This window comes from Myxocyprinus asiaticus, chromosome 24 (assembly GCF_019703515.2).
Source record: "Myxocyprinus asiaticus isolate MX2 ecotype Aquarium Trade chromosome 24, UBuf_Myxa_2, whole genome shotgun sequence".
Lineage (NCBI taxonomy): Eukaryota > Metazoa > Chordata > Actinopteri > Cypriniformes > Catostomidae > Myxocyprinus > Myxocyprinus asiaticus.
Window position 1 is genome coordinate 6265996 of NC_059367.1, and position 27020 is coordinate 6293015.

General features: G+C 36.8%; 2 protein-coding genes across 5 annotated transcripts; one reads left to right on the plus strand and one right to left on the minus strand.

Annotated features, from left to right (window-relative positions):
• Positions 1 to 65: 65 nt before the first annotated feature.
• LOC127415054 (myoD family inhibitor-like) lies at positions 66 to 7275 on the minus strand. 2 transcript variants are annotated; one of them, XM_051653542.1, is made up of 5 exons: positions 6969 to 7275; positions 5207 to 5366; positions 4765 to 4917; positions 3677 to 3928; positions 66 to 1286 (listed from the first exon to the last, which is right to left on the minus strand). In XM_051653542.1, the coding sequence occupies exons 2-5, from the start codon at positions 5343 to 5345 to the stop codon at positions 1027 to 1029; spliced, it is 804 nt and encodes a 267-aa protein (XP_051509502.1). In that variant the 5' UTR covers positions 5346 to 5366; positions 6969 to 7275; the 3' UTR covers positions 66 to 1026. The 2 variants fall into 2 exon arrangements, with proteins under 2 accessions (XP_051509502.1, XP_051509501.1); XM_051653541.1 differs by lacking the exon at positions 6969 to 7275 and having other exon boundaries at positions 5207 to 6126.
• A 2623-nt stretch (positions 7276 to 9898) lies between these two features.
• On the plus strand, positions 9899 to 26428 carry LOC127415033 (CXXC-type zinc finger protein 1-like). 3 transcript variants are annotated; one of them, XM_051653501.1, is made up of 15 exons: positions 9899 to 10075; positions 16636 to 16748; positions 16864 to 16964; positions 17042 to 17169; positions 17348 to 17503; positions 18655 to 18804; positions 22347 to 22454; positions 22681 to 22868; positions 22975 to 23182; positions 23359 to 23466; positions 23601 to 23650; positions 25239 to 25335; positions 25426 to 25578; positions 25865 to 26012; positions 26142 to 26428. In XM_051653501.1, the coding sequence occupies exons 1-14, from the start codon at positions 10073 to 10075 to the stop codon at positions 26009 to 26011; spliced, it is 1710 nt and encodes a 569-aa protein (XP_051509461.1). In that variant the 5' UTR covers positions 9899 to 10072; the 3' UTR covers position 26012; positions 26142 to 26428. The 3 variants fall into 3 exon arrangements, with proteins under 3 accessions (XP_051509461.1, XP_051509463.1, XP_051509462.1); XM_051653502.1 differs by lacking the exon at positions 9899 to 10075 and adding an exon at positions 13460 to 13812; XM_051653503.1 differs by lacking the exon at positions 17348 to 17503.
• Positions 26429 to 27020: the final 592 nt, after the last annotated feature.

Here is a 27020-nt window from a genome sequence, read left to right on the forward strand (position 1 = left end):
CTAACCAGCCAAACATTTACCCCTTGGTATAGGAAGTCCAACACCTCTGTCGTATCAACCAGCAAAAAAAACAAACAAAAAAAAAATGACTTGGTGCACCTTTAAGTCCATGTCAGAATTAGTCCCTGTTTGATTCATTGCGAAGCCTTATACAGAACAAACTTTGCGCTAAGCATCAAATTCATCCTTTACACTAAATAAATAAAAAATGCATTGCAGAATACTTTTCTGTATGTTTTATAAAGTCCTTTGTGCACTCAACAGAGCACAGCAGTGCCCGCCCACTTTTTCAGCCGCCTTGGTTCCGGAAGTTTTTTTCCCATTCATTTTCTACATAGGAAATGTCATAAAAGAGTTCTAAGACATGAACCAAACCAGCCAGCTCCGAGGTGAATCACTACATTACAAACTTTGATTTCAATCAAAAAAGTATTAAAAAATTGAACGAACAGACTGTGTACTCACCGTCTTTAAGTGTGCAACTTGTTCGGTGTTAAAATACTTACTTCTTCTGTACCTTAATATGCAGAGACAATGGAAAGTACGCCATTTGTAGGTTAATTTTCTCAAAAGTTAAACACTCTGTCTCTGTGGCGTTATAAACATTTCTCTGTATGTTTTGTATGCCCCGTCTAGACCGACACAACAACCGGTGGCGTGAGTTGGGGGGACTATCTGTTTGTTTGATCAATAATAGACTGGGCTCCTTTGCCATGGTTTGTTTGTCACGATTCTGTGATTGGTGGATTTTCCCCCTCAGGATTATGGATAGTGTCGTTTTTTACCAGTAATTCCACTTTTAAATATAATTTGAAATAACCAAAAAGTTGAAATAATGGATTGATGGCTTTAACAGAGGCATATACCATCGATAAACAACCTTGGAGTTCAGTCTGTCTTTTATGGTTTATTATTATCATTTATAATCAGTTCCCCTATGGAAAAAATGAATGAGATTTTAACTTCCGAAACCAGACTGCTGCGCTCTGTATCATTCTGTTGAGAATCCCATTGGCTGCTTTAGTACTATGCAGGGAAACAGATGGAGCAGCATTCCAAACAGATCTCCAGACAGTCTGAAGACTGACAGCAGTCCTCCAGTATCCCACAGTCCAGCAGGGCAGAGCAGGTGTTCTCAGCACAGCACGCCAGTCCTCCGGTGGCTGCTTCACCACAGCAGCAGAGAGCGTCACACTCCAGACCGCAGGCCAAACACTGAGCCACGACTGAACACAAAGACAACACCTCACAGAACAAGCAGGCTAGTATACAGTGCACACAGCAGTCTGCAAAGAGAGAGAAAGACACAAAGTATCTATGACAGAATTCAAGAGCAAGTACTAGCGACTTGTTTATCACATTCTATGCAGTGCTATTTAGCAGTACAGGACAAACATTTGACTTACTCATGAGTTACTACTGAAATATGTAACAGCATACTAAACTTAGTAAACATTATTAAATCATTAACTCTGTTTAGTGTGGAAAGTAAAATAACTTTATCATTAAAACATTCAATTTATTTTTAATATATATTATCAAACAATTTGCATGTGCCCATTCATCACAATTACATTTTAAAGAGTTAGGTCTGACCGGAGTAAAAAAAATTAAAATATAATTTCACTGTTTATGTAGTTTTGAGAATTTTTAGTTCAACCCTGTTATGCTGTGATATTTGATGTCTTTTTGACATCATATTTAAAGGAATAGTTCACCCAAAAATGAAAACTGTCTCATTATTTACTCACCCTCATGCCATCCCAGATGTGTGATTTTCTTTCTAATGCTGAACACAAACGAAGATTTTTAGTAGAATATTTCAGCTTTGTTGGTGCATAGAACACAAGTCAACAGGGTAGTCAAACTTTGAGGCTCAAAAAGCACATAAAGGCAGCATAAAAGTAATCCATATGACTCCAGTGGTTTAATCCTTGTCTGCAGAAGCGTTATGAGGTTATGAGTAGGTAAAGTACTGTGCAAAAGTTTTAAGCACTTGTGAAAGTAGTGAGGATGTCTTCAAAAATAATGCCATAAATAGTTTTCATTTATCACTTAATGTCATACAAAGTCCAGTAAACGTAAAAAAGTTAAATCAATATTTGGTGTGACCACCTTTGCCTTTAAAACAGCACCAATTCTCCTAGGTACACCTGGACACCTTGGACACCTGTGGTTTTTCTTGGTTGTTGGCAGATAGGATGTTCCAAGCTTCTTGAAGAATTCACCACATTTCTTCTATCTATTTAGCAATATTCTCAATTGCTTCTGTCTCTTTATGTAATCTAAGACAGACACAATGTTCAGTGGGGGGCTTTGTGGGGGCAATGCCATCTCTTGCAGGGCTCCCTGTTCTTCTATTCAAAAGTAATGTTTGGGAGTCTAAAATGTATTCTTCCTATTGACAAACTAAAGCTGAAGATATAAATAACCATCTTAAAACAAATGCTTTTGTGAAACATCTTAAGTGCCTAAAATATTTGCACAGTACTGTAGAAGCGAAACAGATCAATAATAAGTCCTTTTTATCCTATAAATCTCCACTTTCAAAAAGCCCTTCTTCTTTTGTTTTTGGCGATTCGCATTCTTCATGCATATCGCCACCTACTGGGCAGGGAGGAGAATTTATAGTAAAAATTTCTTAAATATTTCTCTTTTTCTCATGCACACCTATCATATCGCTTCTGAAGATATGGATTTAACCACTGGAGTCATATGGATTACTTTTATTCTGCCTTTATGTGCTTTTTGGAGCTTCAAAGTTTTGGAGCCTGTTGACTTGCATTGTATGGACCTACAGAGCTGAGATATTCTTCTAACAATCTTTGTTTGTGTTCACATTAGAAAGAAAGTCATATACATCTGGGATGGCATGATGATGAGTAAATGATGAGAGAATTTTTGGGTGAACTATCCCTTTAAAGCAGTGACATAATAATTTTTTTTTAGTTTCTTTCAGTCTTTATCAGTATTCCATTATGATTACACTCATATTGGCCTATTCAAGTTCAATGGTTCAACTCTGTTATGGGGAAAAAAAAATCATAATAATAATAATGTGGTATGGTGCAATATTTGTTTTCTAATTGAGGTCAATATTAACAATTTTAGCACTGACCTTCAACCCCGTACCATTCAAACCTGAGTAATTTAACAGGGTTGGCACTAAACATGTTTTGAAAGAGAATGTAATGGGTTACTGTTATTTTGTTAGTTAGAATGTGTGATGTAGTGCATGCAACCAGAATTTACTTTGTTATATGTACAAATTATGTAAATTCCAGCACAACAGATGTAAACCTGTTGAAATGATGTCACACACTCATGTTATTATCAAAATATTTGTCTCAGTATTTAAAGTCACTAATAGCTTATGTTGAGGAATATTTATCAGCTGGTGTAAGTCATCAAACAGAGATGTGTGACATAGCAGAAAGAATTATCAAACACTGACGTGTAGGGACTATTAAACACATGCAGATAAATCCACAGGCCTGTCCTAGTGTCACTGAAAGATAAGACCAGGCCAGATATTTACAAATAGCCCTGTGGGTGGAGGCCTGTTTAATTAAAAATACTTACAAATATTGACACTGAATGGTTGAAAGAGTGGACTAAACTGTTTATTTATGTTTGTGCTATATATGTGTCTTAACCATGCAGAAGCCTTTCTTACCGTCTCCAGCCACACGTTGTATCTGTGAAGCATCGCCTTTGAAGCTCTGCTGGCTCTTGGTGGTCAAGGTCGAGGTCGGACGTTTCTTGTGAGGGTGTCTGTGACCGTTACACTTCGCATGTCCATTGCATTTCTGTGGAGTTTTAGCATGAGGTGCCCTTCCTCCTGATGAAGTAGTAGGAGGTGTAGAGATGACAGCAGAGTCATTGGTGACGATGCCTGGAGGAGATCCATTAGGAAGGCTTGGCTTCTCTGAAATATGTGAAATGTGTAATAAATAAATATTCATACAAATATACAGGTGATTCTTCAAAAAAATGTAAGATCTTTTCATGGGCTTGTTAATGATGTTTGGTGGTAATGACATTTTTCAGTTTTTGGAAAAAGTTGGATAAGGCTTGCTAACACAATTTAGCTAGTAGGCAATTAACTTGAAATTTAGAAATAATAATAATAATAATAATAATTTATTGATTAAAATTCTCAATTAATAACCAATTGGAAATGACACCTAATAAACCTCTTCTTAGATATTTTTTTGATCTTAGATAAAAAAAATTAAATAAAGCTATTATAATCTACATTTTAAAACATTTTTTTTTTACGCATTAAAGACATCCTATAAGATACTATAGGGCACCTACAATAAAAAATAAAAAAAATAAAAAAAATTGCCTTTTTTATTTTATTTTTTTAAGATTTACACATTTCAATTTCATAACAAAATTCCATCAAATTGAATTGTGTAATTTTTTAACCAAATTAAATTTATAAAACTTTTTATTTTATTTTGTTAAAGATTACTGTATTCACTTTGATGGAATTTTGTTATGAAACTGAAATGCATAAATCTTAAAATTATTATTATTATTATTTTATTTTCTCTTATTTGAAGAATAACTGATACACTATTTATTAAAATTCACATTTTAATATATTATAATTCATACAATATTTTCATACAAATATGTGTGATGCAAGTGTAAATTATATGGTATATTTATGTGCAAATTAAATTATTATATGGAGGTCTACCCTCGTATCTCTAAATAATGAATTTGCTCCTGCTGAATAAAAAATGTAAATACCATTGCTTTTCTCTATTTTGTGTGAAAGTGTAGCTATATGGTCAGGTAGCAGTAGAGCATCGTCACTGGTTATGACCGTGTCTGTCAGAGATTCGCTGCTTCTGCTGTGATCCTGATTACTGTCAGTGCACACAATGTCTGCTGAGATATGACCTGTCAGAACAAACGAAAAACAAGAAAACAAAATAATAATCATAATCTTATCAGTGCGACATTAGGTTGTTATTACTATTTAGCAGCCTAAAATCTGTATACTTTCTGCCCTTTTGAATTAACCTGTCTTCACTTTTCATTTTCAAAATGTAGCTATATAAATGCAATTGCAATGTAAATCTAATTTGAAATACTATCAGTTTAAATTAAGCTTAAACATGTTGTGTGAAGATTATTACACTTTCAAATTTTAAAATAAAGTGATTTGTGACATAAACATCTACCTCACCTGTGACTTCTTCGGGTTTGCCAGTGGCCTGTGGTTGTGTTGTGTGCACATGGACATGATTCTCCTGGGTCTTGACCGTGTCCGGGACACTGTTCTGCCCTGCGTCCTGCTGTTGGACATCCATGGCTTCTGTCTCCATTTGAGACGCCTGACACTAACTCTGAGAAGACAGAAAACATCAAAGCAAATGTTTAGAACTGTAACATCACACGAAAGTATATGTAACCATTGATCACAATGCTGCCGCTATAGTGGGTTGTCTGTTTTTGTTCAGATGCTTTCTACAAAATTCAACTTACAGACATTCCCTAGTCTAGGTTGTTCCCCATTACCTGACACTTAATCTGCAACATTTGTATCTACCTTTAAAGGTTTTTCTATCTTTTTTATACAGTATCTACAGTGAAAAAAACAAAACAAAAAAACTATTCATTAGCTCAACAGCCATCACGAAGGAAAAGAAATAGCTTCTACTCCATATTTATAACATTCTTAGCTTTACTTAATTTGCATTAATGTGTAGGTGAATTTAGAGTTATAAATAAAGTTAAAGAATAATTGCGAGAATTAGGATTTTAAGTACTACTAACTCAAACTATCAAGTACTTGGGGGGAATACACAGAAGCCCTTGCGTTTGAATAATTTAAGCATGTTTGTTTGGTCAAAAGGAACTTATTGGGGAATTTAATTAATTGTTATTAAGAATTCATAGAGATTTTAGCTCTATTTAGTATTACTGTTGTTGTGATTAGTTGTTTTGTGTAAACTCACCGTTAGGGTGATTAGTGTTCCCTTTGGTGAAGTTGGATCCTGTTCAATCCGTGTAATTTCCCTTGTGCATGTGAATGTGCGTAGCTGAAGTGAAGCTTCTTTTGATGTAAACCATACAATTATGTTTGTTAAAGGAATATTCCGTTTTCAATACAAGTTCAGGTAAATCAACAGCATTCGTGGCATAATGTTGATTACCACAAAAAATTATTTCGACTCATTCCTCCTTTTTTATTAAAAAAAAAGCAAAAATCAAGGTTACAGTGAGGCACTTACAATGGAAGTGAATGGGGCCAATTTTTGGAGGGTTTAAACACAGAAACGTGAAGCTTATAACTTTATAAAAGCACTTACATTAATTGTTCTGTTAAAAATTGTGTATTATTTGAGCCGTAAAGTTGTTTAAATCTTAATTTTACAGTGGTTTTAGGGTTTGTTGACATTACATCGCCATGGTAACAAAGTTGTAAAATTGGCTATAACTTTACATAGAAATGGTTTATATTTTATCACACTAAAATCATATTTGCACGTATATTGTTTATGTCTTGTGGTTATAATTTTGAAAAAGTGAGTATTTTAATGTTAAAAAATTGGCCCCATTCACTTCCATTGTAAGTGCCTCACTGGAACCTCGATTTTTGCTTTTTTTTTTTTTTAAAGAAAAGGAGAAACGAGTCTTAATTAATTTTGTGGTAATTAATATTATGCCACAAATGCTGTCGATTGAGCTTAACTTGTATTGAACCCGAAATATTCCTTTAAGGACTTATTGATGGTTACTAGCCTGAGTGTTAATGGGTTTTGCGAGAATGACAATAACTGGCTTAATTCAATTTAAGATGGCAAAAATATGTAAAATAGTTTCACCACAACAGAAGCTATAAATTGCACACTTAGTGGTAGATAGACGGGAACTTTCAGAGAGCGTGACAGTCCTTTTCTGTTTTAACTATTAAGCGATTGACCCCAAAAAATTTGAAGTCTTACCTTAACTCGAATAAATCCAGTCTTAGACCGAGGGAGTTTAATTTCGCTTTGATCCAGAATGAACTGTTGCGCTCACGTGCGTCTGACGTTCCTCTGTGAGCGCGAGCTGCATCTGCTCTGATCTCTTCCTGCACTGACTGCAGGGAATCAACAAACTGACAGCTATAATAAAGCTATAATTGGTTAGCTTTGCTTACCATGTAAATACATGCCTTTTTTGTTATTATTTTAGCCTATTCTGTAGTCTATTATAGCTGTGTAAAAATTTTGAATTGCCACTGTGTATATGACATGTATATGTATTTATGCATTGCAGTATGTATGTATGTATGTATGCATTACATAAAGACAAACTTGCCTTCCTGTAACCTGTAAAAAAAAAAAAAAAAAAAAAAAAAAAAAAAATTTAAACCAGATTAAAGGTGCACTCAGTAACTTTTGTCTTTGTGTCATCTTGGACTTACACTGACACCTAGTGGCTTGGATGCAGCATCATTTAAAATCAATAGTTTTCAGTTTCAGATGCCATTGTAGAAATGTAGTATTCACAGTCAGCCATGATTACTTTAATCATTGAGTGAAAGTGTCAAATAACAGGATGGTTACTGAGATTAAGCTAGTAGTATTCAGCTGGTCATGTGATCCTAACATGGCAGCCCCCATGTGTGGACCCTCTCGATGTAGAATAAAACAGCTTTTATAAGGTTACTGATATGACTGGAGTCTTCATTTTAATGTGAGTGCTCATGATTTCCTACATATATTGCAAAATTACAATTCATGTCTTTAGGAGTTAAACTTATTAAACTGAGTGCACTTTTAAGTTGGTTTGCTGGTCTTAGCTGGCCTTCAGTTCTGCTCAGGCTGGATTGTCTGCTTGTTTTAGAGGGGTTTGGCTAGACCAGCCGAAGACCAGCTTGGCCAGATTTGGCTCTTTAAACCAGCTAAGACCAGCAAACCTAGTTAGGCTTGTTATTTCAGCAATCACTAGTTTTGGGTAAATTACAGATAAAAAAGTAATCCACTGCAAAATTACTAACTACTTCTCTAAAAAATTATAATCAGATTACTTTACTGATTATTCGTTGAGAAAATAATCACATTACTAATTACTTTACTTTGAAGTGACATTTGTTTATTTGTTTTCCACTCAAAATAATGTCTATTTTCTCCTTGTTCATTGTCGCACACCCTTCAACTGCCACAGAAACGCCAACAGACATACATTTGAACATACGAATTCCCATTTCAGTTGCATTACACACAGGGTTGGGGAGTAGCGGAATACATGTAACGGGATTACATATTTAAAATACAAAATATAAGTAATATACTGGCTGTAGCATTGTTTTCGGAGAAGCCAGTATTTCAACTTAGCACGTTTCCTAATTCTCTGATAACATATTATGATAATGTTATGCTTTAGTGCAGTAAATATATAACATATTGCACCTTTAACCGAACAAACGGAATGTGGAATGTTGGACACTTCATGCACTCAGCGCTTGTGGCTTGCCCTACGTAGCAGAATGAACAGAGTTGATAAAACAATGGTAAATAAAAGGTGAGCGCGGCAACTGGCAAAACTTCTGTGAAGACAGCACCTTACAAATGAGTTGAATGCTTTACCATCACCCCAAGCTGTGTGAATATGTACGAGGAATAAGCAGGGTTGGGGAGTAACAGAATACATGTAACGGGATTACGTATTTAAAATACAAAATATAAGTAACTGTATTCCGCTAAAGTTACAATTTAAATAATTGGTAATTAGAATACAGTTACATTCAAAAAGTATTTTGATTACTGAAGAGATTACTTTGCATTTTATTGTCATTTGTTTAATTTAATATTTAGTCCTTTCAGATGGAAAACATTTATACATATAAATGATGTGATCCAAAGTGCATTTGAACAGCGGTGAAACACTTTCTTATGAAGTGTTACATTCATACGAGCAGACAGAGAAGTAAGTTTGAAGTAAGTTTGTGTAAATTGTCAGCTTTACGCTAAGCTAAAATGCTATTTCTAGCCATTTTACATGCACATGTTACCAGGCACTGATCATATTTTTTTATCAAGAACATTCACATTGGATCATAATTTCTTTTTTACTTCTTTTTTTACAAGAGTAAGACCTTTAATATTAGGGCAAAAAATCATATTCCTGATAATAATTTTTGTATTGTTTTCCTGTAAAAATATCTAAAAATCCTTAAAACAAGATCAGTTTGATTTATCTTGTTTTAGAAACAACACTGTATAAGATATTTCGGTTTTTCAGAGAATGTATTTTTAACATGTGTATTTTGTCTTACTGTACTGGCAACGTTTTTATAGTCAAAACAAGTGAAAAAAAAAATCTTCCAGTACTGAAGAAGTAATCCAAAGTATTTAGAATACGTTACTGACCTTGAGTAATCTAACGGAATACGTTACAAATTACATTTTACAGCATATATTCTGTAATCTGTTGTGGAAAACATTTCAAAAGTAACCCTCCCAACCCTGATTACATCTAATACTAATGTATTTTTAGAAATATTTGTCACCCAAATAACGTACTTAAAAGTAATTACTTTCACCGAAAGTCAGTAACTGTAATCTGATTACAATAATTTTAAAAGTAAAGCGTTACACTGCTTTTGTGCCTAAAAGTAATTAGATTACAGTAACGAATTACTTTGTAATCCAATCACACCCAACACTGGCAGTCACCTAAATCTCTTCAATGTATCTCCTCACTTCTGACTCGTATAGAAAATGTATCATTTCAACCCTCAAATCACATCAGATATTTTCTCTTCATTGGACTTTTACTTTTTCTGATGTTTGACCTAGTTCTGGGTGCGCGCGTCACCTACACACGTGTCCAGTAGGTGGCAGCACTCAATGGTGTGTATATGAACCGTATAAGAAGAACTGTAGGGATGAAAGCGGAAGTAAATGTTGTTCGGTGTTCCGATGTGTAAACAAAAGGAATGAAATACTGCAGTCATAACAGCACACATATTATAACAGCTGATGAGGTTTTTGTGCTTTATATGTTTTGAATGACTGTCGTGATATACCTTCCGTTTGGAGTTTGATTGGGTAAACCAGTAATGGTAGGTGAAACATTTTTACAGTTCTGGCTTTTTCAACCTCACAAAAATGACTCTGCGGTACCGTGGTACAGTTATTGTTTAGATGGTTATACCATGATAATTTGATGCATACCATGGTCATGAATGATTATGCCATGTAACAACAACGTATTTACGAGTTGTGATACTTCCAAGGTATATGTTAAAAACATATTGTCATGGTACTTTTTTTTTTATCGTTAGTGTGTGAAATTTTATATGGGATGTAAATGGCACTCCGAGGTATCATGAAACCCTTGCATTTTAGCATATAGAAAGTCATTTGTTATTTTATATTGTAAATATTTTATTTCATCTACATGGCCAAGATATGTTACAATAGGTCTTCTATATTATAATCCAGTGTGGATGATAAATAACTTCAACAAATTCAATTTGTTGAATGTTATTGTTCAAGTACATTGACTTTATGTCACTGTACGTGTAACGCAGAATGTAAACACAGAATAAATAGAGCTAGAAGAAAAGAGAAAGATGCGCGATACATCCGTAACATGTAGTTCAAATGTAAAGTATGGTGAGGTTTGTGCACCATAAGGTAAGTGTAGTATGCAGTATATAAAATGTTGTATTTAGCAGCAGATTTTACTGTGCATACACTCTATATGTAGTAGAGGTCCACCGATATATCGGTTTTACCGATTAGTCAGTGCCGATAGTAGCTTTGGAATTATCGGTTAACGACAAAAAACAGCGGCAATAGTTGTCGTTAGTTTATACACACACACACACACACACACACACTCCTTAATCTGGTAAATATATAGGCTATAAAAAGCTTAATTATGTGAATACTTCATTTCAAAATAAGAGTCCCAAAATAAGTACGTGTATTTCGGGCTTGTTTTATAGGTAGAAGTCCCACGTTATGCACCAAATCTTCATATTTTTCTAGTTATTTTGGGGATTTTGGTTGCACAATAAACCGCATCTGGGATTTTATTCATTTTGTACTCTTGTAGCCTCTGTGTCTGTGCCTGTCAGAGTAAGGAAAGACAAAGGTTTTTATTTATTTATTTTTTTACATTCTATAAATCAATTTTAAAAACGATTGGCCGATTAATAAATTATCGTCCATTTCCACCACCTTAGTTAGCGGTATCGGCAAAATCAACTATCGGTCGACCTTAAATATGTAGTATAAAGGAACATTTTAAAATTTTGTAAGTAGAGGAAAACCGATTGTGGATTTTGCCGATACCGATAACTAAGGTGGCGAAAAAGGCTGTTAACAGATTAATTGGCAGATAGTATTTAAAATCGATTTATTGAATGATTAAAAAAAAATCTTAGTCTTTCCTTAATATGATGGGCACAGAAATATAAAGGTGAGTAATGACAACATTTTTGGTGACATTTTACAATAAGGTTCATTAACATTAGATAATGCATTAGCTATCATGAACTAACAATGAACAATATTTTACAGCATTTCTCAATCTTAGTTAATGTTAGTTACTAAAAATAAAATACAATTGTTCATTGTTAGTTCATAGTGCATGAACTAATGTTAACATATAAAAAAATATATTTTAATGTATGAAAATGTATTAATATACTGTATGTTGGAATCGACATTAACCAAGATTAATAAACTATATAGAAGTGGTGTTTATTGTTAGTTCTTGTTAACTGATGTAGTTAACTATCGTTTACAAATGGAACCTTTTTGTTTTTTCAGTTAACATTTTTTATTGATTCAAAGAAATATCACAAAGAAAAAACACAATATAAATACATTGAATCACATTTTACATTTAAACCCCCATTATTACCCCTCCCCCTCCATAATCACCCACCCCACCCTGACCTCCAACGAACACCCCTGTGGTCACAAATAGGAATAAACTCACAAAAAAAAAAACAGAAAATATAATAATCATGTATAATTAAAACTAAACTATTCTCTCCACAGCCCCTTCCCGAGAGTCCCCCCAAAACACTAAGTAGTTGCCCCATTTCCTATCAAACAAATTCCGAACCCTCAGCCATCTGTTTGACCCCACCTCGAAAGCAGCCACCCTCCCCATCTCCGCACACCACTCCGGAAATGAGGGCACTCCATCCGACTTCCATCCCCTTAAAATAATTTGCCTGCCAATCATGATACTGGTCTGAACCCAATTTTTTATGTGTTTATCCCCCAAATTTATGATGCCCCATTGCCCAAAATACAGAGTCTGGGGCAAAGTGAAATTTGAGTGCCCAAAACGTGACACATAAAACTCTGAACCTTCAACCAAAATTCTTGGATCTTAACACACCACCAAAAAACATGGGTTGTTTCTCCATCTTCTGACTGGCATCACCAGCAGGTGGGTGTGTCTTTAAGACCAAGCCTATACAATCTTGAGGGGGTCCAATAGAATTGATGTAAAATCTTGAGTCTGCATGTCTAATTTCCATCTAAACTCAAACAGTCCAAGTACACCTACGAGAACCCCCGCGACAACTTTGCCATCTGATTACTCAAGTCCGATGCTTATATACAAATTTTGTGAGACAGAATTACACAACAGAAAATAATCTATAAAACAAACTCCAGCCGCTAGGCGGAACCAAGCACAAAAAGAAACAAAAAAGGCACTCGGCTTCCTCGGACAGTCAAGTGAATGTTTATTGAGTCATGTCCACTCGGCTGTAACATGAGTGCAACAACTGACCTAATCACTCCAATGTCCTGCAAGATATATTCCACAAAACAAACTCCAGCCAACAGGAGGCACAAGCACAAAGAACGTGCAGACTACAAACTGTCCCAAAGGAGTGTTATTCCACAAAACAAACTCCAGCCACTATGTGGAACCAGCACAGAAAGAAACAAAAAAGACCCTCAGCTTCCTCGGACAGTCAAGTGAATGTTCAGTGAGTCAGGCCCACTCGGCTGCAACATTAGAACCACAAATAACTTACTCAGTCATTGACTTTATGAAGGACATTGCTTGCTGTGGGCATGTAAATATTTTGCAGCCATCCTTAGTATCTATTCTCAATTTGGCCGGGAACATCAGTGCAAAAGCAACCTTCCGTTGATGTAAGAGTTTCTTGCATTCCTTGAATCGGTCACGTTTCTCTCTTGTCGAATTCACAAAGTCTGGGAACAAGAAAATGCTGTGATTCTTCCAAGAAAGCCTTCCTTTACTCCTTACCTCGCGTAACACGAGATCTTTATTCGATGATCTCAGAAATTTGGCCAGAATTGTTCGGGGCCTGTCTCCCTCAGCGGATCTCTGATCTGGAACTCTGTGAGCTCGCTCAATTTCCAGCTTTTGGCCTGTTATGTCGAGCAGACTCGGGAAGAGCCCGTCTAGGAATTTCACCATATCTCTGCCTTCTTCATCCTCAGGAATTCCATCAATTCGGACGTTGTTTCACCGGTTACGATTCTCCAAGTCTTCCAACATTTCTCAGACGCGCTCCAAGTCTGCCTTGGTCGCTAGTGGGTTAGCAGCTAATTCCCTCTCCGATGACTCCAGATAATCGATCCCTTTCTCAGCATCCGCCATTCTTGTAACCATCTCAGTGAATCTCCATGGCAGTGATCGATCGACATATTACAGCAAGATCCTCCAAGTCAGCAACGACCTTCGTCAGCATTGCCGACACGTTCATCAGTTAACGCCGAATTTCCTTCACTTCACCGTGCAAATCAACTCCCGGGCTTGCGGCCTGCTGCTCAGGGGCTTCAGCTTGAGCACGTAAGTGTCTTTTAATATCTCCAGAGCCCGAGGATTTTGAATTCTTTGACATATTGTTTTCCTAGAACAGTTAAGAATGAGTGAATCGAATCTCATCGATTTATGACACAAAAAGTATTAAAACTAGCAAAGTGCACAGAGCTCGCCCGTTCACACGTCCGAACCTCGCATGGTGCCACGTGACTCCAAATGGAACCTTTTTGTAAAGTGTTTCCAAATTTTCATTTTTGGGTAAATCATCTCTTTGGGAGTACGAGTCATTTCTCACCAGTTGCATTAAAAACGGCTGTTTAATATTGAATACATTGAAAATGAGAGAACCTTGCTGCACTTGCACTTATGTTGTATATTCAAAACAGATATGCATATTAAAGATAGATAATATGTTTTCATTGTGTGTAATTTATTAATGTTATAGTATTAATATTATTATAATGTACACTGGCCAAAAGTTTGGAATGATGTACAGATTTTGCTGTTTTGGAAGGAAATTTGTACTTTAATTCACCAAAGTGGCATTCAACTGATCACAAAGTAAATTCAGGACATTACTGATGTAAAAAACAGCACCATCACTATTTGAAAAAAGTCATTTTTGATCAAATCTAGACCTCACCTCACATGTCCTCAGCTGACAGCTTCATTGAATTCTACCCGCTCAACACCAGTTTCATGTACAACAGTAAAGAGAAGACTCAGGGGTGCAGGCCTTATGGGAAGAATTGCAAAGAAAAAGCCACTTTTGAAACAGAAATCAAAAAGAAAAGGTTAGAATGGGCAAAGAAACACAGACATTGGACAGCAGATAATTGGAAAAGAGTGTTAATCTTAACCCCACTGAGTTTTGTGGGATCAGCTAGACTGTAAGGTGTGTGAGAAGTGCCCGACAAGACAGTCACATCTATGGCAAGTGCTACAGGAAGTGTGGGGTGAAATGTCACCTGAGTATCTGGACAAACTGACAGCTAGAATGCCAAGGATCTGCAAAGCTGTCATTGCTGCACGTGGAGGATTTTTTGATGAGAACTGAAGTAGTTTTGAATTTGTTTTTGTTTTTTTAATTGTAATTGTAATTTTTCACATTATTAATGTCCTGACTATACTTTGTGATCAGTTGAATGCCACTTTGGTAAATAAAAGTACCAATTTTTTTCCATAATTGCAAAATCTGTACATTATTCCAAACTTTTGGCCGCCAGTGTATTTTTATTGTATTTATATTATTTGATATTATATTATGCAATAGTAAAATATTTATGTCATAATTTTCTTCACTTTCACACCTTATTTTAATGCTCTTTGTTTAAACCCACGAGCCCTTATTTCTCATGAGATATCCTTTCACCATTTTATGAAATAGGGTAAGTGTGCGTCTCCTCCTCTGTCATTCTGTCTCATTAACATTGCGTATATGAACCCGTTATGACCAGGAACATTTTCCATTGCATGATCGTTTAAAGTGAATCCGAAGTGCTTTGCGTTCACTGTCAAAGTTTATATTTGTTAGTTTATATTTTCACAAGAGTTTGGCGTGAGCCTCTGCTGACAGTGCACGTATCAGAGCACCTGAGAAGCACTTCGCGCTCTTCCGGACAGTAGTTGATCTGGTTGACATCCGCGGTGTGCCTCAGTTACGCTGAGAGTTTAACTAAATAACACACAAATGCGCCATTGATGGCATTTATATATTCATTTAAAATTCCCTTATTTGGGCATCCAAATGTGATTGGAATTTGAAGTGCACAATATATTGAGATAACCGCGGTTAGAGCAAATTATCGTGATTAGTCGGTTATTTAATAATCGCGACAAGTCTACAGACACTTTTATCCAAAGCAACTTGCAAATGAGAAATACAGGAAAAGTGATTTATCATAAGAGTGCAAAAACATGAGAAGTGTTGCAATACAAAGTTTCATATTGCTCAGAGAAGTACAAGTAGGGAGGAAGGTGAGAGACAATGGTGGAAGAATGGATTGAGATTTTTATTTTATGAAGAAAGAAGACTTTAGTGCATTAGTATGATTGGGTCAAGTGCTCTCGAAAGAGATGTGTCTTTAGATGTTTCTTGAATCAGCGTGTGATTCAGCTGCCTGCGAGCAACCAGTGGCAGCAAGTGCATGACATGCTCTTTTCTGGGCTCGCTGAAAACCAAATGCACCGCCGCGTCCTGGATTAATTTCAGAGGTTTAACTCTACATTCAGTAAATCCTGCCAGAAGAGCATTGCAGTAGTCCAGTCTAGATATGACAAGAGCTTGGACAGAAGCTGTTTAGCTGGCTCAGATAGGAAAGTATGCCCTCGCTTCAATTTAGAGCACTTGATATTCTAATCAAAATAACAAAATATATATTGAAGTGAGGATAAAAATATGGATTAATAATGTCAATGATGATTGATTTATATACAGCAAATCCCAATGAGGAGTCAGTGATTGTCTATATTTAAACTCTAGAGGCCGCTGTAGAACTTGTACTGTAGAACCAAGTTGTTAAAACTTTAGACTCCTCCAGTGCCGGCCACACAGGAACACGGAGGAAATAATAAAAAAAACATAGATTTTTGCTGATAACCAAAAGTTCCAATAAGCAAGTATCGGCACCAATTAATCGGTAAAACCGATATTTTAGTCTGCCTCTATTTGTTAGTATAGAACATGGGCAGTGTACAGTACATCAAATGTAGTAGACAGTATAAAAGAAAAGTGCAGCAGTATTTAGCACAATGTACAGTAGATGTCAGGGTTTATCAATAATTACAGTTTAACATGCAGAAAATCCTAAATTGGATCCACATTTTGTTTGTTCCTCTCTCATGTCACAGGACAGCGAGGCATCAGACTTTGAGCGACGTCGCAGACCAGAGATGAGTCTGGACCAGAGAAATGCACCTGTGTATTGCCTTTGTCGCAAACCGGACATCAACTGCTTCATGATGTAAGATGTATTTGTCTTTGGATGTTTACACACATTTATTGTTGCGGATGCTTTTGCCATGCCGAAACTAAATTAATAATTGTATGTGTTCTTTTTATTTTCACCGTGCACCCAGTGGTTGTGACAGTTGCAGTGAGTGGTTTCATGGAGACTGTATAAATATATCCGAGAAGACTGCCAAAACCATCCGCGTATGGTACTGCGAAAAGTGTCGAAGTAAGGAAATTTGATATTTTTATTACTTTTTCTTTCTCCAAATAAATACATTTTCATATGTACATCTTGTGATCTAGGTAAAGATGGATCCTTAGAGATCAAATATCGTCCCAAGAAGAGTCGTGAAAAAGAGATGGAGCCTGACAGAACAGACAAAGAGCCCGACACGCCGGATTTCAAGATGGATGGACGGCGCGGGGCACGGGTGAGAAACTGAGATTTATAAAAACTGTGCTCTTATTAGTTTTAGTCAACACGAAATCAAAATCGACCCTGTTTAAAGTCTTTTTTACCTGTTTCACTCGGAAATACGTCACATAACAGAAGCAAAACGGTCTGCGGACGCTGTTTCTGACTGTGGGGAATTTGGGTTTTGGCCACAGATCAAGCGTTCCGCTCGCATGTGTGGAGAATGCGAAGCCTGTATGCGCACAGAAGACTGTGGACAGTGTGACTTCTGTAAAGACATGAAGAAGTTCGGCGGCCCGAATAAGATCAGACAGAAGTGTCGACTGAGGCAGTGTGAAGTGCGGGCGAGGGTGAGTTTCACTTTCATAAAACAGACTTGAGGTAGACCGATAAATCTTTTTTACTGATTAATCAGTGCCTACAGTTGCTTTTTAGAACAATCGGTTATCGGCAAATATGTATGCCGATAGTTAAAAAAAAATATATTATTCCATGTTGCTCTGTGGCCAGCGCTGTAGGGTTTTACAGTTATAACAAATTGGTTCTACAGTATAACAGCGGCCTCTAAATGTGAAATAAAACAATCACTGAATGGAAATATTTATATATATTTGTATCCTCACTTTAATGCAAATTTGGTTATTTTGGTTAGAAAATCAAGTGTTCTAAATTGAAGTGAGGGTATGAAAACAAAAATGGGACTATATGGAAACGTGCCCCGTCAGCACATACATCATGTCTCAAACAAAACTTAATCTGGTGGAATATATATGTATACAAAATCCTTAATCTGGTGAATATGTAGGATATAAAAAGCTTAATTTGGTAAATACTTGAATATCGAGCACTTGATGGAGCCAAGTGTTCATCATTTCAAAATAAGAGTCCTAAAATACGTAAGTGTATTTCAGGCTTATTCATAGTCCCATGTTATGCTCCAAATCTTTATTTTATTTAATTTTATTTGGGATTTTGGTTGAATAATAAACTGCATCTGGGATTTTATTTATTAGCCTCTGTGTCTGTGCCCACCACAATTCAGTAAATCAGTTTTAAAAACTATTGGCCTTTTAATCGGTTATCGGCCATTTTCACTGCCTTGGATATCTGTATCGGCAAAATCAAGTATCGGTCAACCTCTAAAACATCTCACTCACTCTGGCCATGATTTCATCTTTTTCATCATATAAGACATATTTCAAGGTGAAGTAGGATGTCTGGTGTGTATGATATGATATGATATGATATGATGTGTTTGTGCGTTTTGTCCTGAAATCGGTCCTTATGCTTTTATGCCTTTTACGTTGGTTTTTAGTAAGTTGTCATTTTCCAGACACTTGTATCCAAAGAGACCATGCACTTATTTGAACAGTATCCCTGGAGTAACCCGAGGACAAGTGCTTGGCTCAAAGACAGTGGTTATAATTCATGGTTTTTGTGGGGTTCAAACCTACAAACTTTCAGTTACCACTATCTTTTGCCACACGTTTTATGTTTGCAGAAAATGTTGCGAGTGAAGGATGAGGAATACTCCATGTCTAAAGGCAGCGACCACCACTTTCAAGATGGCCTGCTCTCTGAAGATTACAGTGATAATGAAATGGAGTTGTATCAGCAGTACTGCGCCGGGCAGTATGGAGACCACAGCACGGTACCAGCCTAAACCTCATACTGACATCACGCTTAAGCACTACATACAGTGGCAAGAAAAAGTATGTAAACTTTTTGGAATTAGCTGGTTTTCAGCATTAATTGGTCATAAAATGTTATCTCAACTTCATCAAAATCACAAGTATAGACAAACAACAATGTGCTTAAGCTAACATCACACAAACAATTATAATCTTTCATTTCCATTACACATACACACCCATGCTGTGGAAAAAGTAAGTGAACCCCTAGGCTAATGATGTCAACCAAAGCAAATTTGAGTCAGGAGTTGGCAAACCTGGCATCCAGTTAGTGAAACGAGATTGGAGGTGTGGGTTAGAGCTACTTTGACTTATAAAACGCACTCAAACATTTTGAGTTTACTTTTCACAAGAAGCATCTACTGACGTGGACTATGCCTAGCAAAAAAGAGACTTCAGAAGACCTACGGTCAAGAATTGTTGCTTTGCATAAAGCTGGAAAGGGTTATAAAGTTATCTCAAAAACCTTAGATATTCATCGGTCCACAGTTAGACAAATTGTCTATAAATGGAGACGATTTAGTACTGTGGCTAGTCCTCCTAGAAGTGGCTGTCCAGCCAAGATGACTCAAAGGACACACTGTAGAATGCTCAATGAGCTCAGTGTTAAAAAATAAATCTAGAGTGACAGCTAAAGACTTGAAGGAATCATTGGAACTGGTTAACATCTCTGTTCACAAGTCTACTATACGGAACACATTAAATGGGCATGGTGTCCATGGCAGGACACCACGAAAGAAGCCGGTGCTTTCCAAAAAAATAAAAATATTGCTGCGTGCCTAAAGTTTGCCAAAGACCACCCTGACACTTCACAGTGCTACTGGGAAAATGTTTTGTGGACAGATGAAACCAAGGTTTAATTAATTGGAAAGAAGTCACAGCACTACGTATGGTGTTAAAAGGGCACCGCATACCAGCATAAAACATCATCCCAACGGTGAAATATGGTGGAGGGAGCATCATGATTTGTGGCTGATTTACTGCCTCGGGGCCTGGACCGCTTTCCATTATCGAGAGAAAAATGAATTCCTAAGTTTATCAAGATATCCTACAGGATGGTTAAAAGAGTTTTGGGGGCCTGGGTAGCGCGGCAAGTAAAGATGCTGACTACCACACCTGGAGTCGCAAGTTCAAATCCAGGGCATGCTGAGTGACTCCAGTCAGGTTTCCTACGTAACCAATTGGCCTGGTTGCTAGGGTGGGTAGAGTCACGTTGGGTTAACCTCCTTGTGGTCGTATAATGTGGATCTTGCTCTTGGCGGGGCACGTGGTGAGTTGTGCGTGGATGCCGCGGAGAATAGCGTGAAGACTTCATACGTGCTAGGTCTCCACGGTAACGCACTCAACAAGCCACGTGATAAGATGCGCGGATTGACGGGCTCAGACGCGGAGGCAACTGAGATTCGTACTCTGCCACCTGGATTGAGGCGAGTCACTACACCACCACGAGAACTTAGAGCACATTGGGAATTGGGGATTCCAAATTGGGGAGAAAAGGGGAGCAACCCCCCCCCCCCCCCAAAAAAAGGATATCCTACAGGATAATGTCAGGGTTGCTGTGCGCCATTTGAAGCTCAGTAGAAGTTGAGTGATGCAGCAGGACAATGACCCTAATCATTGAAGTAAATCCACTACAGTATGGCTTCAAAAAAAGAAAATCCTCGTTTTGGAGTGGCCCAGTCAGAGTCAAGACCTTAACCCAATAGAGATGCTGTGGAATGACCTCAAGAGAGCCGTTCACACCAGACATCCTGAGAATATGGATGAACTGAAGCAGTTCTGTAAGGAAGAATGGTCCAAAATTCCTTCTGAACGTTGTGCAGGTCTAATCCTCAGCTACCGAAAACACTTGGTTGAGGTTATTGCTGCCAAAGGAGGATCGACCAGTTATTAAATCCAAGGGTTCACTTACTTTTTCCACAGTTTCCATTGTAAATGTTTAATGGGATGTGTACAGTAAAGACATGAAAGATTATAATTGCGTGTTGTTAGCTTAATCACATTGTTGTTTGTCTATATTGTGACTTTGATGAAGATGAGAGGCTCTATTTTAAGAGCACAAGCGTTATGCGCAAGTCAATGCCTTAAGTCATAAGCACAAATTCAATGGGCATGGCCATGAAATTTTTGTATTTTCATACAAGCATGCGCTGTCTTGGCGTAAGTGAGTTTGGCGAAATTGCCCGTGCAGTGCGCAAAAGGCGTGACCATGTGCCTTTTAATTATGAGGTTCTTCTCCGGTTATTCCTATTATATAGTCCATTCCTTCAAGCACCAACGATTTAAACAAAGACAGCACATTAATAAGAAGTAAATGGACTGTATGCAATGAATTAGAATAATTGAAACTTATGTTCTTCTGTCCATTAACTGCATCCTTGAATGTCAGGCGTATTTCTGTGACAGCGACACGCTCCTTTTATGCACATGGAAATGTGATTCTTGTCAGAATTTGCATGCATGTGCCATTAAATTAAGTAATTATTATTAAACCTTTTCATCTACTGACACACAAATCATGGCTAGTATAAACAATGATTGTATCGGCGCACACTTAACTTCTACCGGTCGATTTTGATTTTGAAAAATTATATTCAATTATTGAAACCTGAAAAATTTAACCAAAAATATTTCTTAATTCAAATTACACTTCAAATGAAATGAAAGCATAATACAAATAATGTTGTGGTCAAAAAAATCTATTTCAATCCAAACATTTTACCCTCTTCAACTTGCCCCTTTTGCAGTGACTTACAAATCACTCTACTACAACTGGTGGAAAATTACTAGTCAAAATTAAATCATAAATACAATTGTAAATATACAAGAATAATAATACATATAAACATAATAAAAATAATAATAATAGTTGAAAAAATAAACCATGACCTCTAGAAAGTTTAACTTAAATCTCATAATTTTTGGTTTCAACAAACGGCTTCAATAGCGATTGAAAGGGACAGAATTTGATGTTCTGTACTTTCAGAATTTGGACATGAACTTTATTAGTACCTGCTGGTGGAATCTCCAAGCTGCAAATGCAGGAACTGAATTTGGACTTTGCGCTGAGTTAAGAGGTGGTATTGAAACATCTAAACGCAACGATCAAATTCAAATTGCGCTTTGTGCCACTTCATTTACATACAGTACACCCACAGTTTGCATGCCTACACCCACAGTGGCATAAACACTCCCACCTACACCCAGTTGCGCTTTGCGCTAGCACGATAATTGTCTTTAGAATTAGCGCACTCACAAAAATTGGATAAGACGTTGCGCTGCACTTTGCGCACTCATAAAAATAGAGCACGAGATCACATTTTATGACCATTTAATGCAGGAAAACCAGCTTATTCCAAAGGGTTCACATACTTTTTCTTGCCACTATATGTTTTGTAAAGCAAGTCTGTTTTCTCTGCAACCGTTTTAGTAGCACCCCACAGAAATGGAGCTATTACTTGAATGTGGCCTCTGAGTCTGTTTTCGGTGTGTTTTTCACCAGGGTTGGAACAGCGATGATGACGATGGTTCACACGGTGATTCAACTATTAGAAAGAGAGCTGTCAAGGTCAAGCATGTGAAAAGAAGAGAGAAGCGATCTGAAAAAATGGTAAGAAAAGGGTGATTCTTACAAAAGTGGTCAAGAAAATTTATTGTGTAAAATCTAATTTCTTGGTTCTTCTGATTTTAAAGTCAAATTGGACCAGGACATTTTCATGGCAGGTTTCGTGATAATCACCTATTTAAGTAAGGGGTGCTATGAAGTCTTTTCATAGCAGTTTTTGGATTAAGGTGATTCATTGTGCTAAAAATTGAATCCAATTTGTATTTATTAGAAAGAAGAGAATAAGCCTCGGAAGCACAAGCCAAAACAGAAGCACCGGGACAAGGTGAGACATAGCGAGAGGGCAGAGGTTCGAGACAGTGGAGGAGCCAGACAGTGCCTCGGACCTGGATGTGTTGAAGCAGCACGCTCCAACTCCAAATACTGCTCTGATGACTGCGGCATGAAGCTCGCAGCCAAGTAAAGCTGGAATCAACTGACAGTTTTAGAGAGAGACCATGTATAATTACTTAGATGCTGTTTTTTGATTACACAGCTGATTAGGTCTGTCTCTTTGTCTTGTCAGTCGACTCTATGAGATCCTGCCCCAGCGTATTCAACAATGGCAGCAGAGCCCATGTATCGCCGAGGAACAGGGTAAGAAACTTCTAGAGCGCATTCGCCGTGAGCAGCAGTCGGCTCGTATGCGACTCACTGAAATGGAGAAACGATTCCATGAGCTGGAGGGCATCATCGCTAAAGCCAAACAACAGGTTGTGCAGCATGACGAAGAGGTAAGAGTCTGGTGCGTGAGTTTCAGCATTATACAGATTTTAGAGGCAAAGCAGACAGTGTAATATCAGACAGTCAGATAGATAGTTGTTCATAATTTATTAGAAAAAGTCAAGGGTGACATTTGTACTGCAGAGCTATTACACTGTGATGAACACTGCTTTTCCATTGGCCAAAGGTGAATGAGGGAGACGACGACACAGATCTCCAAATCTTCTGTGTGTCCTGCAGTCACCCAGTTAACCCCAAGGTGGCACTCCGTCACATGGAAAGGTGCTACGCCAAGGTGTGTTGAATTCGAGCTGTTCAGTTCTATTAATTGTGATGCTTTAAACATCAGTTGTTATACTGAACTCTATAATGTGTAACAACTACAGTGTTAATGTATTTTGTAATAATGTCTTGTTTTCATTTAACCAGTATGAGAGTCAGACATCATTTGGCTCCATGTATCCCACACGCATAGAGGGGTAAGTTAACATAATTGTTTTGATTGATATCAGTGGCACACAATTTTTAGATTTAGGGTGATTGGCAGGTAAAACCTGTCAAGAAAATGTCTTGGTCATATTTAAAGCCAATCAATAAACAAAATCAATCATAAAATTGTATTTTGCATGATGAAGCCTACATTTAGGACCCGGATTTTGACAATATTTTCTGAACACTTAAGCACATTTATAGCATAATTTATGAAAATACAATTGCTCACTTTTAGTTCATAATGCATAAACTAATGTTAACTTTTACAACTTAATTAAAAAAAACGTATTTATGTTGAAATTAGTAAAAGTATTGTTCATATTTAATTTATGTTAACTAATGTTAAAGGAATATTCTGGTTTCAATACAATTTAATTAATTAAAATTAATTTAGACTCGTTACTCCTTTTCTTTAAAAAAGCAAAAATCGAGGTTACAGTGAAGCACTTACAATGGAGGTGAATGGGGCCAATCAGTAAACATTAAAATACTCACTGTTTCAAAAATATAGCCACAAGACATAAACAATGTGTGTGTGAACATGATTTTTAATGTGATAAAATAGCTGACTAACCTTTTCTGTGTGGCCAATTTTACAACTTCATTGCCATTACGATGTAATGTCAACAAACCCTAAAATGACTGTAAAAATGACAATTTAAACAACTTTAAAGCTCAAATAATACATGAGTTTTAACTGAAGAGTTAATGTAAGTGCTTTTTAAAATTATAAGCTTCACAGTTCTGGCTTTAACCCCTCCAAAAATTGGCCCCATTCACTTCCATTGTAAGTGCCTCACTGTAACCTCCATTTTTTTTTTTTTTTTTTTTTAAGAAAAGGAGGGACAATTTCAATTATGCCCCAAATGCTGCCGATCGAGCTTAACTTGTATTGAGCCCGGAATATTCCTTTACCTAATGCAACCTTATTGTAAAGTGTTACCAAGAAAGTAAATCCGGTCACTTTTGATTTCATGTTGACTTTAAAAACATTCTCTTTCAGGCGGTCATCAAAATAGGGGATAAACACATAAAAAATTGGGTTCTGACCCGTGTGATGACAGGCAGACAGATTGTTTTAAGGGGATAGAAGTCGGCTGGAGCGCCCTCATTTCGGGAGTGTTGCGCGGAGGTGGGGAGGGTGGCTGCTTTCGAGGAGGTGTCATATAGAAGGCTGGGGATCTGGGAGTCATTTGTTGGAAAATGGGGCCATTATTTTGAGTTTTTGGGGGACTCTTGGGGAGGAGCTGTGGAGAGGCGTAGTTTTAGATATGTATGATTATTATATTCTTTTTTTTTTCTTATTACTTTTGTGTGTGTGGGTGGGTGTGTGTGTGTGTGTGTACTTATGTGTGACCACGGGGATGTTCGTTGGGGGTCGGGTGGGGTTGGTGATTGGGGAGGGGTAATAGAGGGAGTTAAATGTTGATTCAATGTATATTTGTTTTATTTTTCTTTGTCAACTATTTGAATCAATAAAAAATGTTAATAGGGAAAAACATTCTCTTTCCATAATGTAATGTGTTCAAGCAAAATCTTTATGTGTCATATTATTTCTGGTCTTCTTTTGTGCAGTGCTACACGGCTCTTCTGCGACGTTTACAATCCACAAAGCAAAACCTACTGTAAGAGACTGCAGGTTCTCTGTCCAGAGCACTCCAGAGACCCAAAGGTTAATTTCATACATAAACACCTTGTTTGCATAGATATTAATAGTCATTTAAAGAATATTATTCATATATGGTAAATGTTGTGTGTGCAGGTCCCTGCAGATGAGGTGTGTGGGTGTCCACTGGTCCGTGATGTATTTGAGCCCACCGGAGAGTACTGCAGGGTGTCCAAACGCAAATGTAACAAGCACTACTGCTGGGAGAAACTCCGCAGGGCTGAAGTGGACCTTGAACGAGTCAGAGTGGTCAGTGCATTAGTTACCTAAAAAAGGTTAAGTGTGCAACTTAGTCACCACTAGCGTCACCAAATGGTATTGCAAAAATAATCAACCTTGCTTAACGTTAACGTCGAAACAAAGAAAACATTTGTCATGCAATTCAAAAGTTATGACGTTTTTGAAGCTATTGCTTTCGACACTTCTGAATGGCTGATATTTATCTACAGCACTCTCTTTTCTGTCAAGATGACATTATCATTCATTTTAATCTTTCAGTTAATCTTTATTCTCATTATCTCATCTCCTCCTCCAGTGGTACAAGTTGGATGAATTGTTTGAGCAGGAGCGCAATGTAAGAACTGCCATGACGAATCGCGCAGGCCTCATGGCCCTCATGCTGCACCAGACAATTCAACATGACCCGATTACCACAGACCTGAGAACCAGCAAGGACAGATAAGGTTATTTTCTTTCCCTTTCATCTACTTTATTTAATTTGTACACAGATAAGATTTTCAACCATGAAGCAACCCTCCTGACCACTTCTCTTTCTTTCTTTTTTTTCTTTTTTTTTTTTTTTTTTTTTACAGAGTGAGCAGTTGATTTCCGCTGAAGTCGCATCAGTTTTGTGAAGATATATCCTAGCAGTTGTTTGTTTAATGAAACCATGAAACATGTACTACTCTCATGATGTTTGTGTATTACAGTCCTTTGACCCTTGCCTCAACTCTTTGAATGGTGCTGTAACAACATTAAATTGATGTGCTTACATTTGTTTTTTTAGATTTTTAATTTAATCTCATAACGATGTGTTTGTCCAGTTCATTAAAAAGGTAAACTATGAAACCGAAGTAAGATTAAAAAATATTATTCAGTGCTTCGTGAAATGTCTGTTCTTGTATGTCGACCTCATTTCTTGTGCCTCTTCAGTACACAAAGGTATTGTAATTGAGCGCCCTCCAGTGGTTTACTGTGTTGATAAAAATTGCTTTTCTATCAAAATAAAGTTGTGAACCTTATTGCAACAACGGAAATTTGTTAACATATGACAACCCGATAATATTTTATAATTTAACAATATTCATGATAGTCCATAAAATATAAAAAAAATCCAAGATTTTCTGTCAATCGCGCACATGATAGAAGCAGCGCGATGAATGGCACAGTTTTCTAAGGTGAAGCAATTCACGCAAAAATTTAAATAAACATTTATGAATAATAAGAGGAATAACTAATTAATAATAATAACTAAATAATTAATAAGGTTGCCGGTACCTAAAGAAAAACAACGTAACGTAACATCTCAAATTATGTTTTCTTCGAACTTCTCAGTCTTTTGTTTTCGTGAGAAAATAACGGAAGGCCTCATTAGCAAGATTTTTATTTTTTTTTACTCTTTAAAATATGCGTTTTCTATATTTTACCCATTTTATCATAATGTGTTGTAATTATATATATATATATATATA

Coding starts and splice junctions, on each gene's coding strand:
- LOC127415033 (XM_051653501.1), top strand. Junction 22,869..22,974: donor GGCATGAAGCTCGCAGCCAA/GTAAAGCTGGAA, acceptor TTGTCTTGTCAG/TCGACTCTATGAGATCCTGC. Junction 23,183..23,358: donor TTGTGCAGCATGACGAAGAG/GTAAGAGTCTGG, acceptor CATTGGCCAAAG/GTGAATGAGGGAGACGACGA.
- LOC127415054 (XM_051653542.1), bottom strand. CDS start 5,345: ATGGAGACAGAAGCCATGGATGTCCAACAGCAGGACGCAGGGCAGAAC. Junction 3,929..4,764: donor CAAAATAGAGAAAAGCAATG/GTATTTACATTT, acceptor CACATATTTCAG/AGAAGCCAAGCCTTCCTAAT. Junction 1,287..3,676: donor ACAACGTGTGGCTGGAGACG/GTAAGAAAGGCT, acceptor CTCTCTTTGCAG/ACTGCTGTGTGCACTGTATA.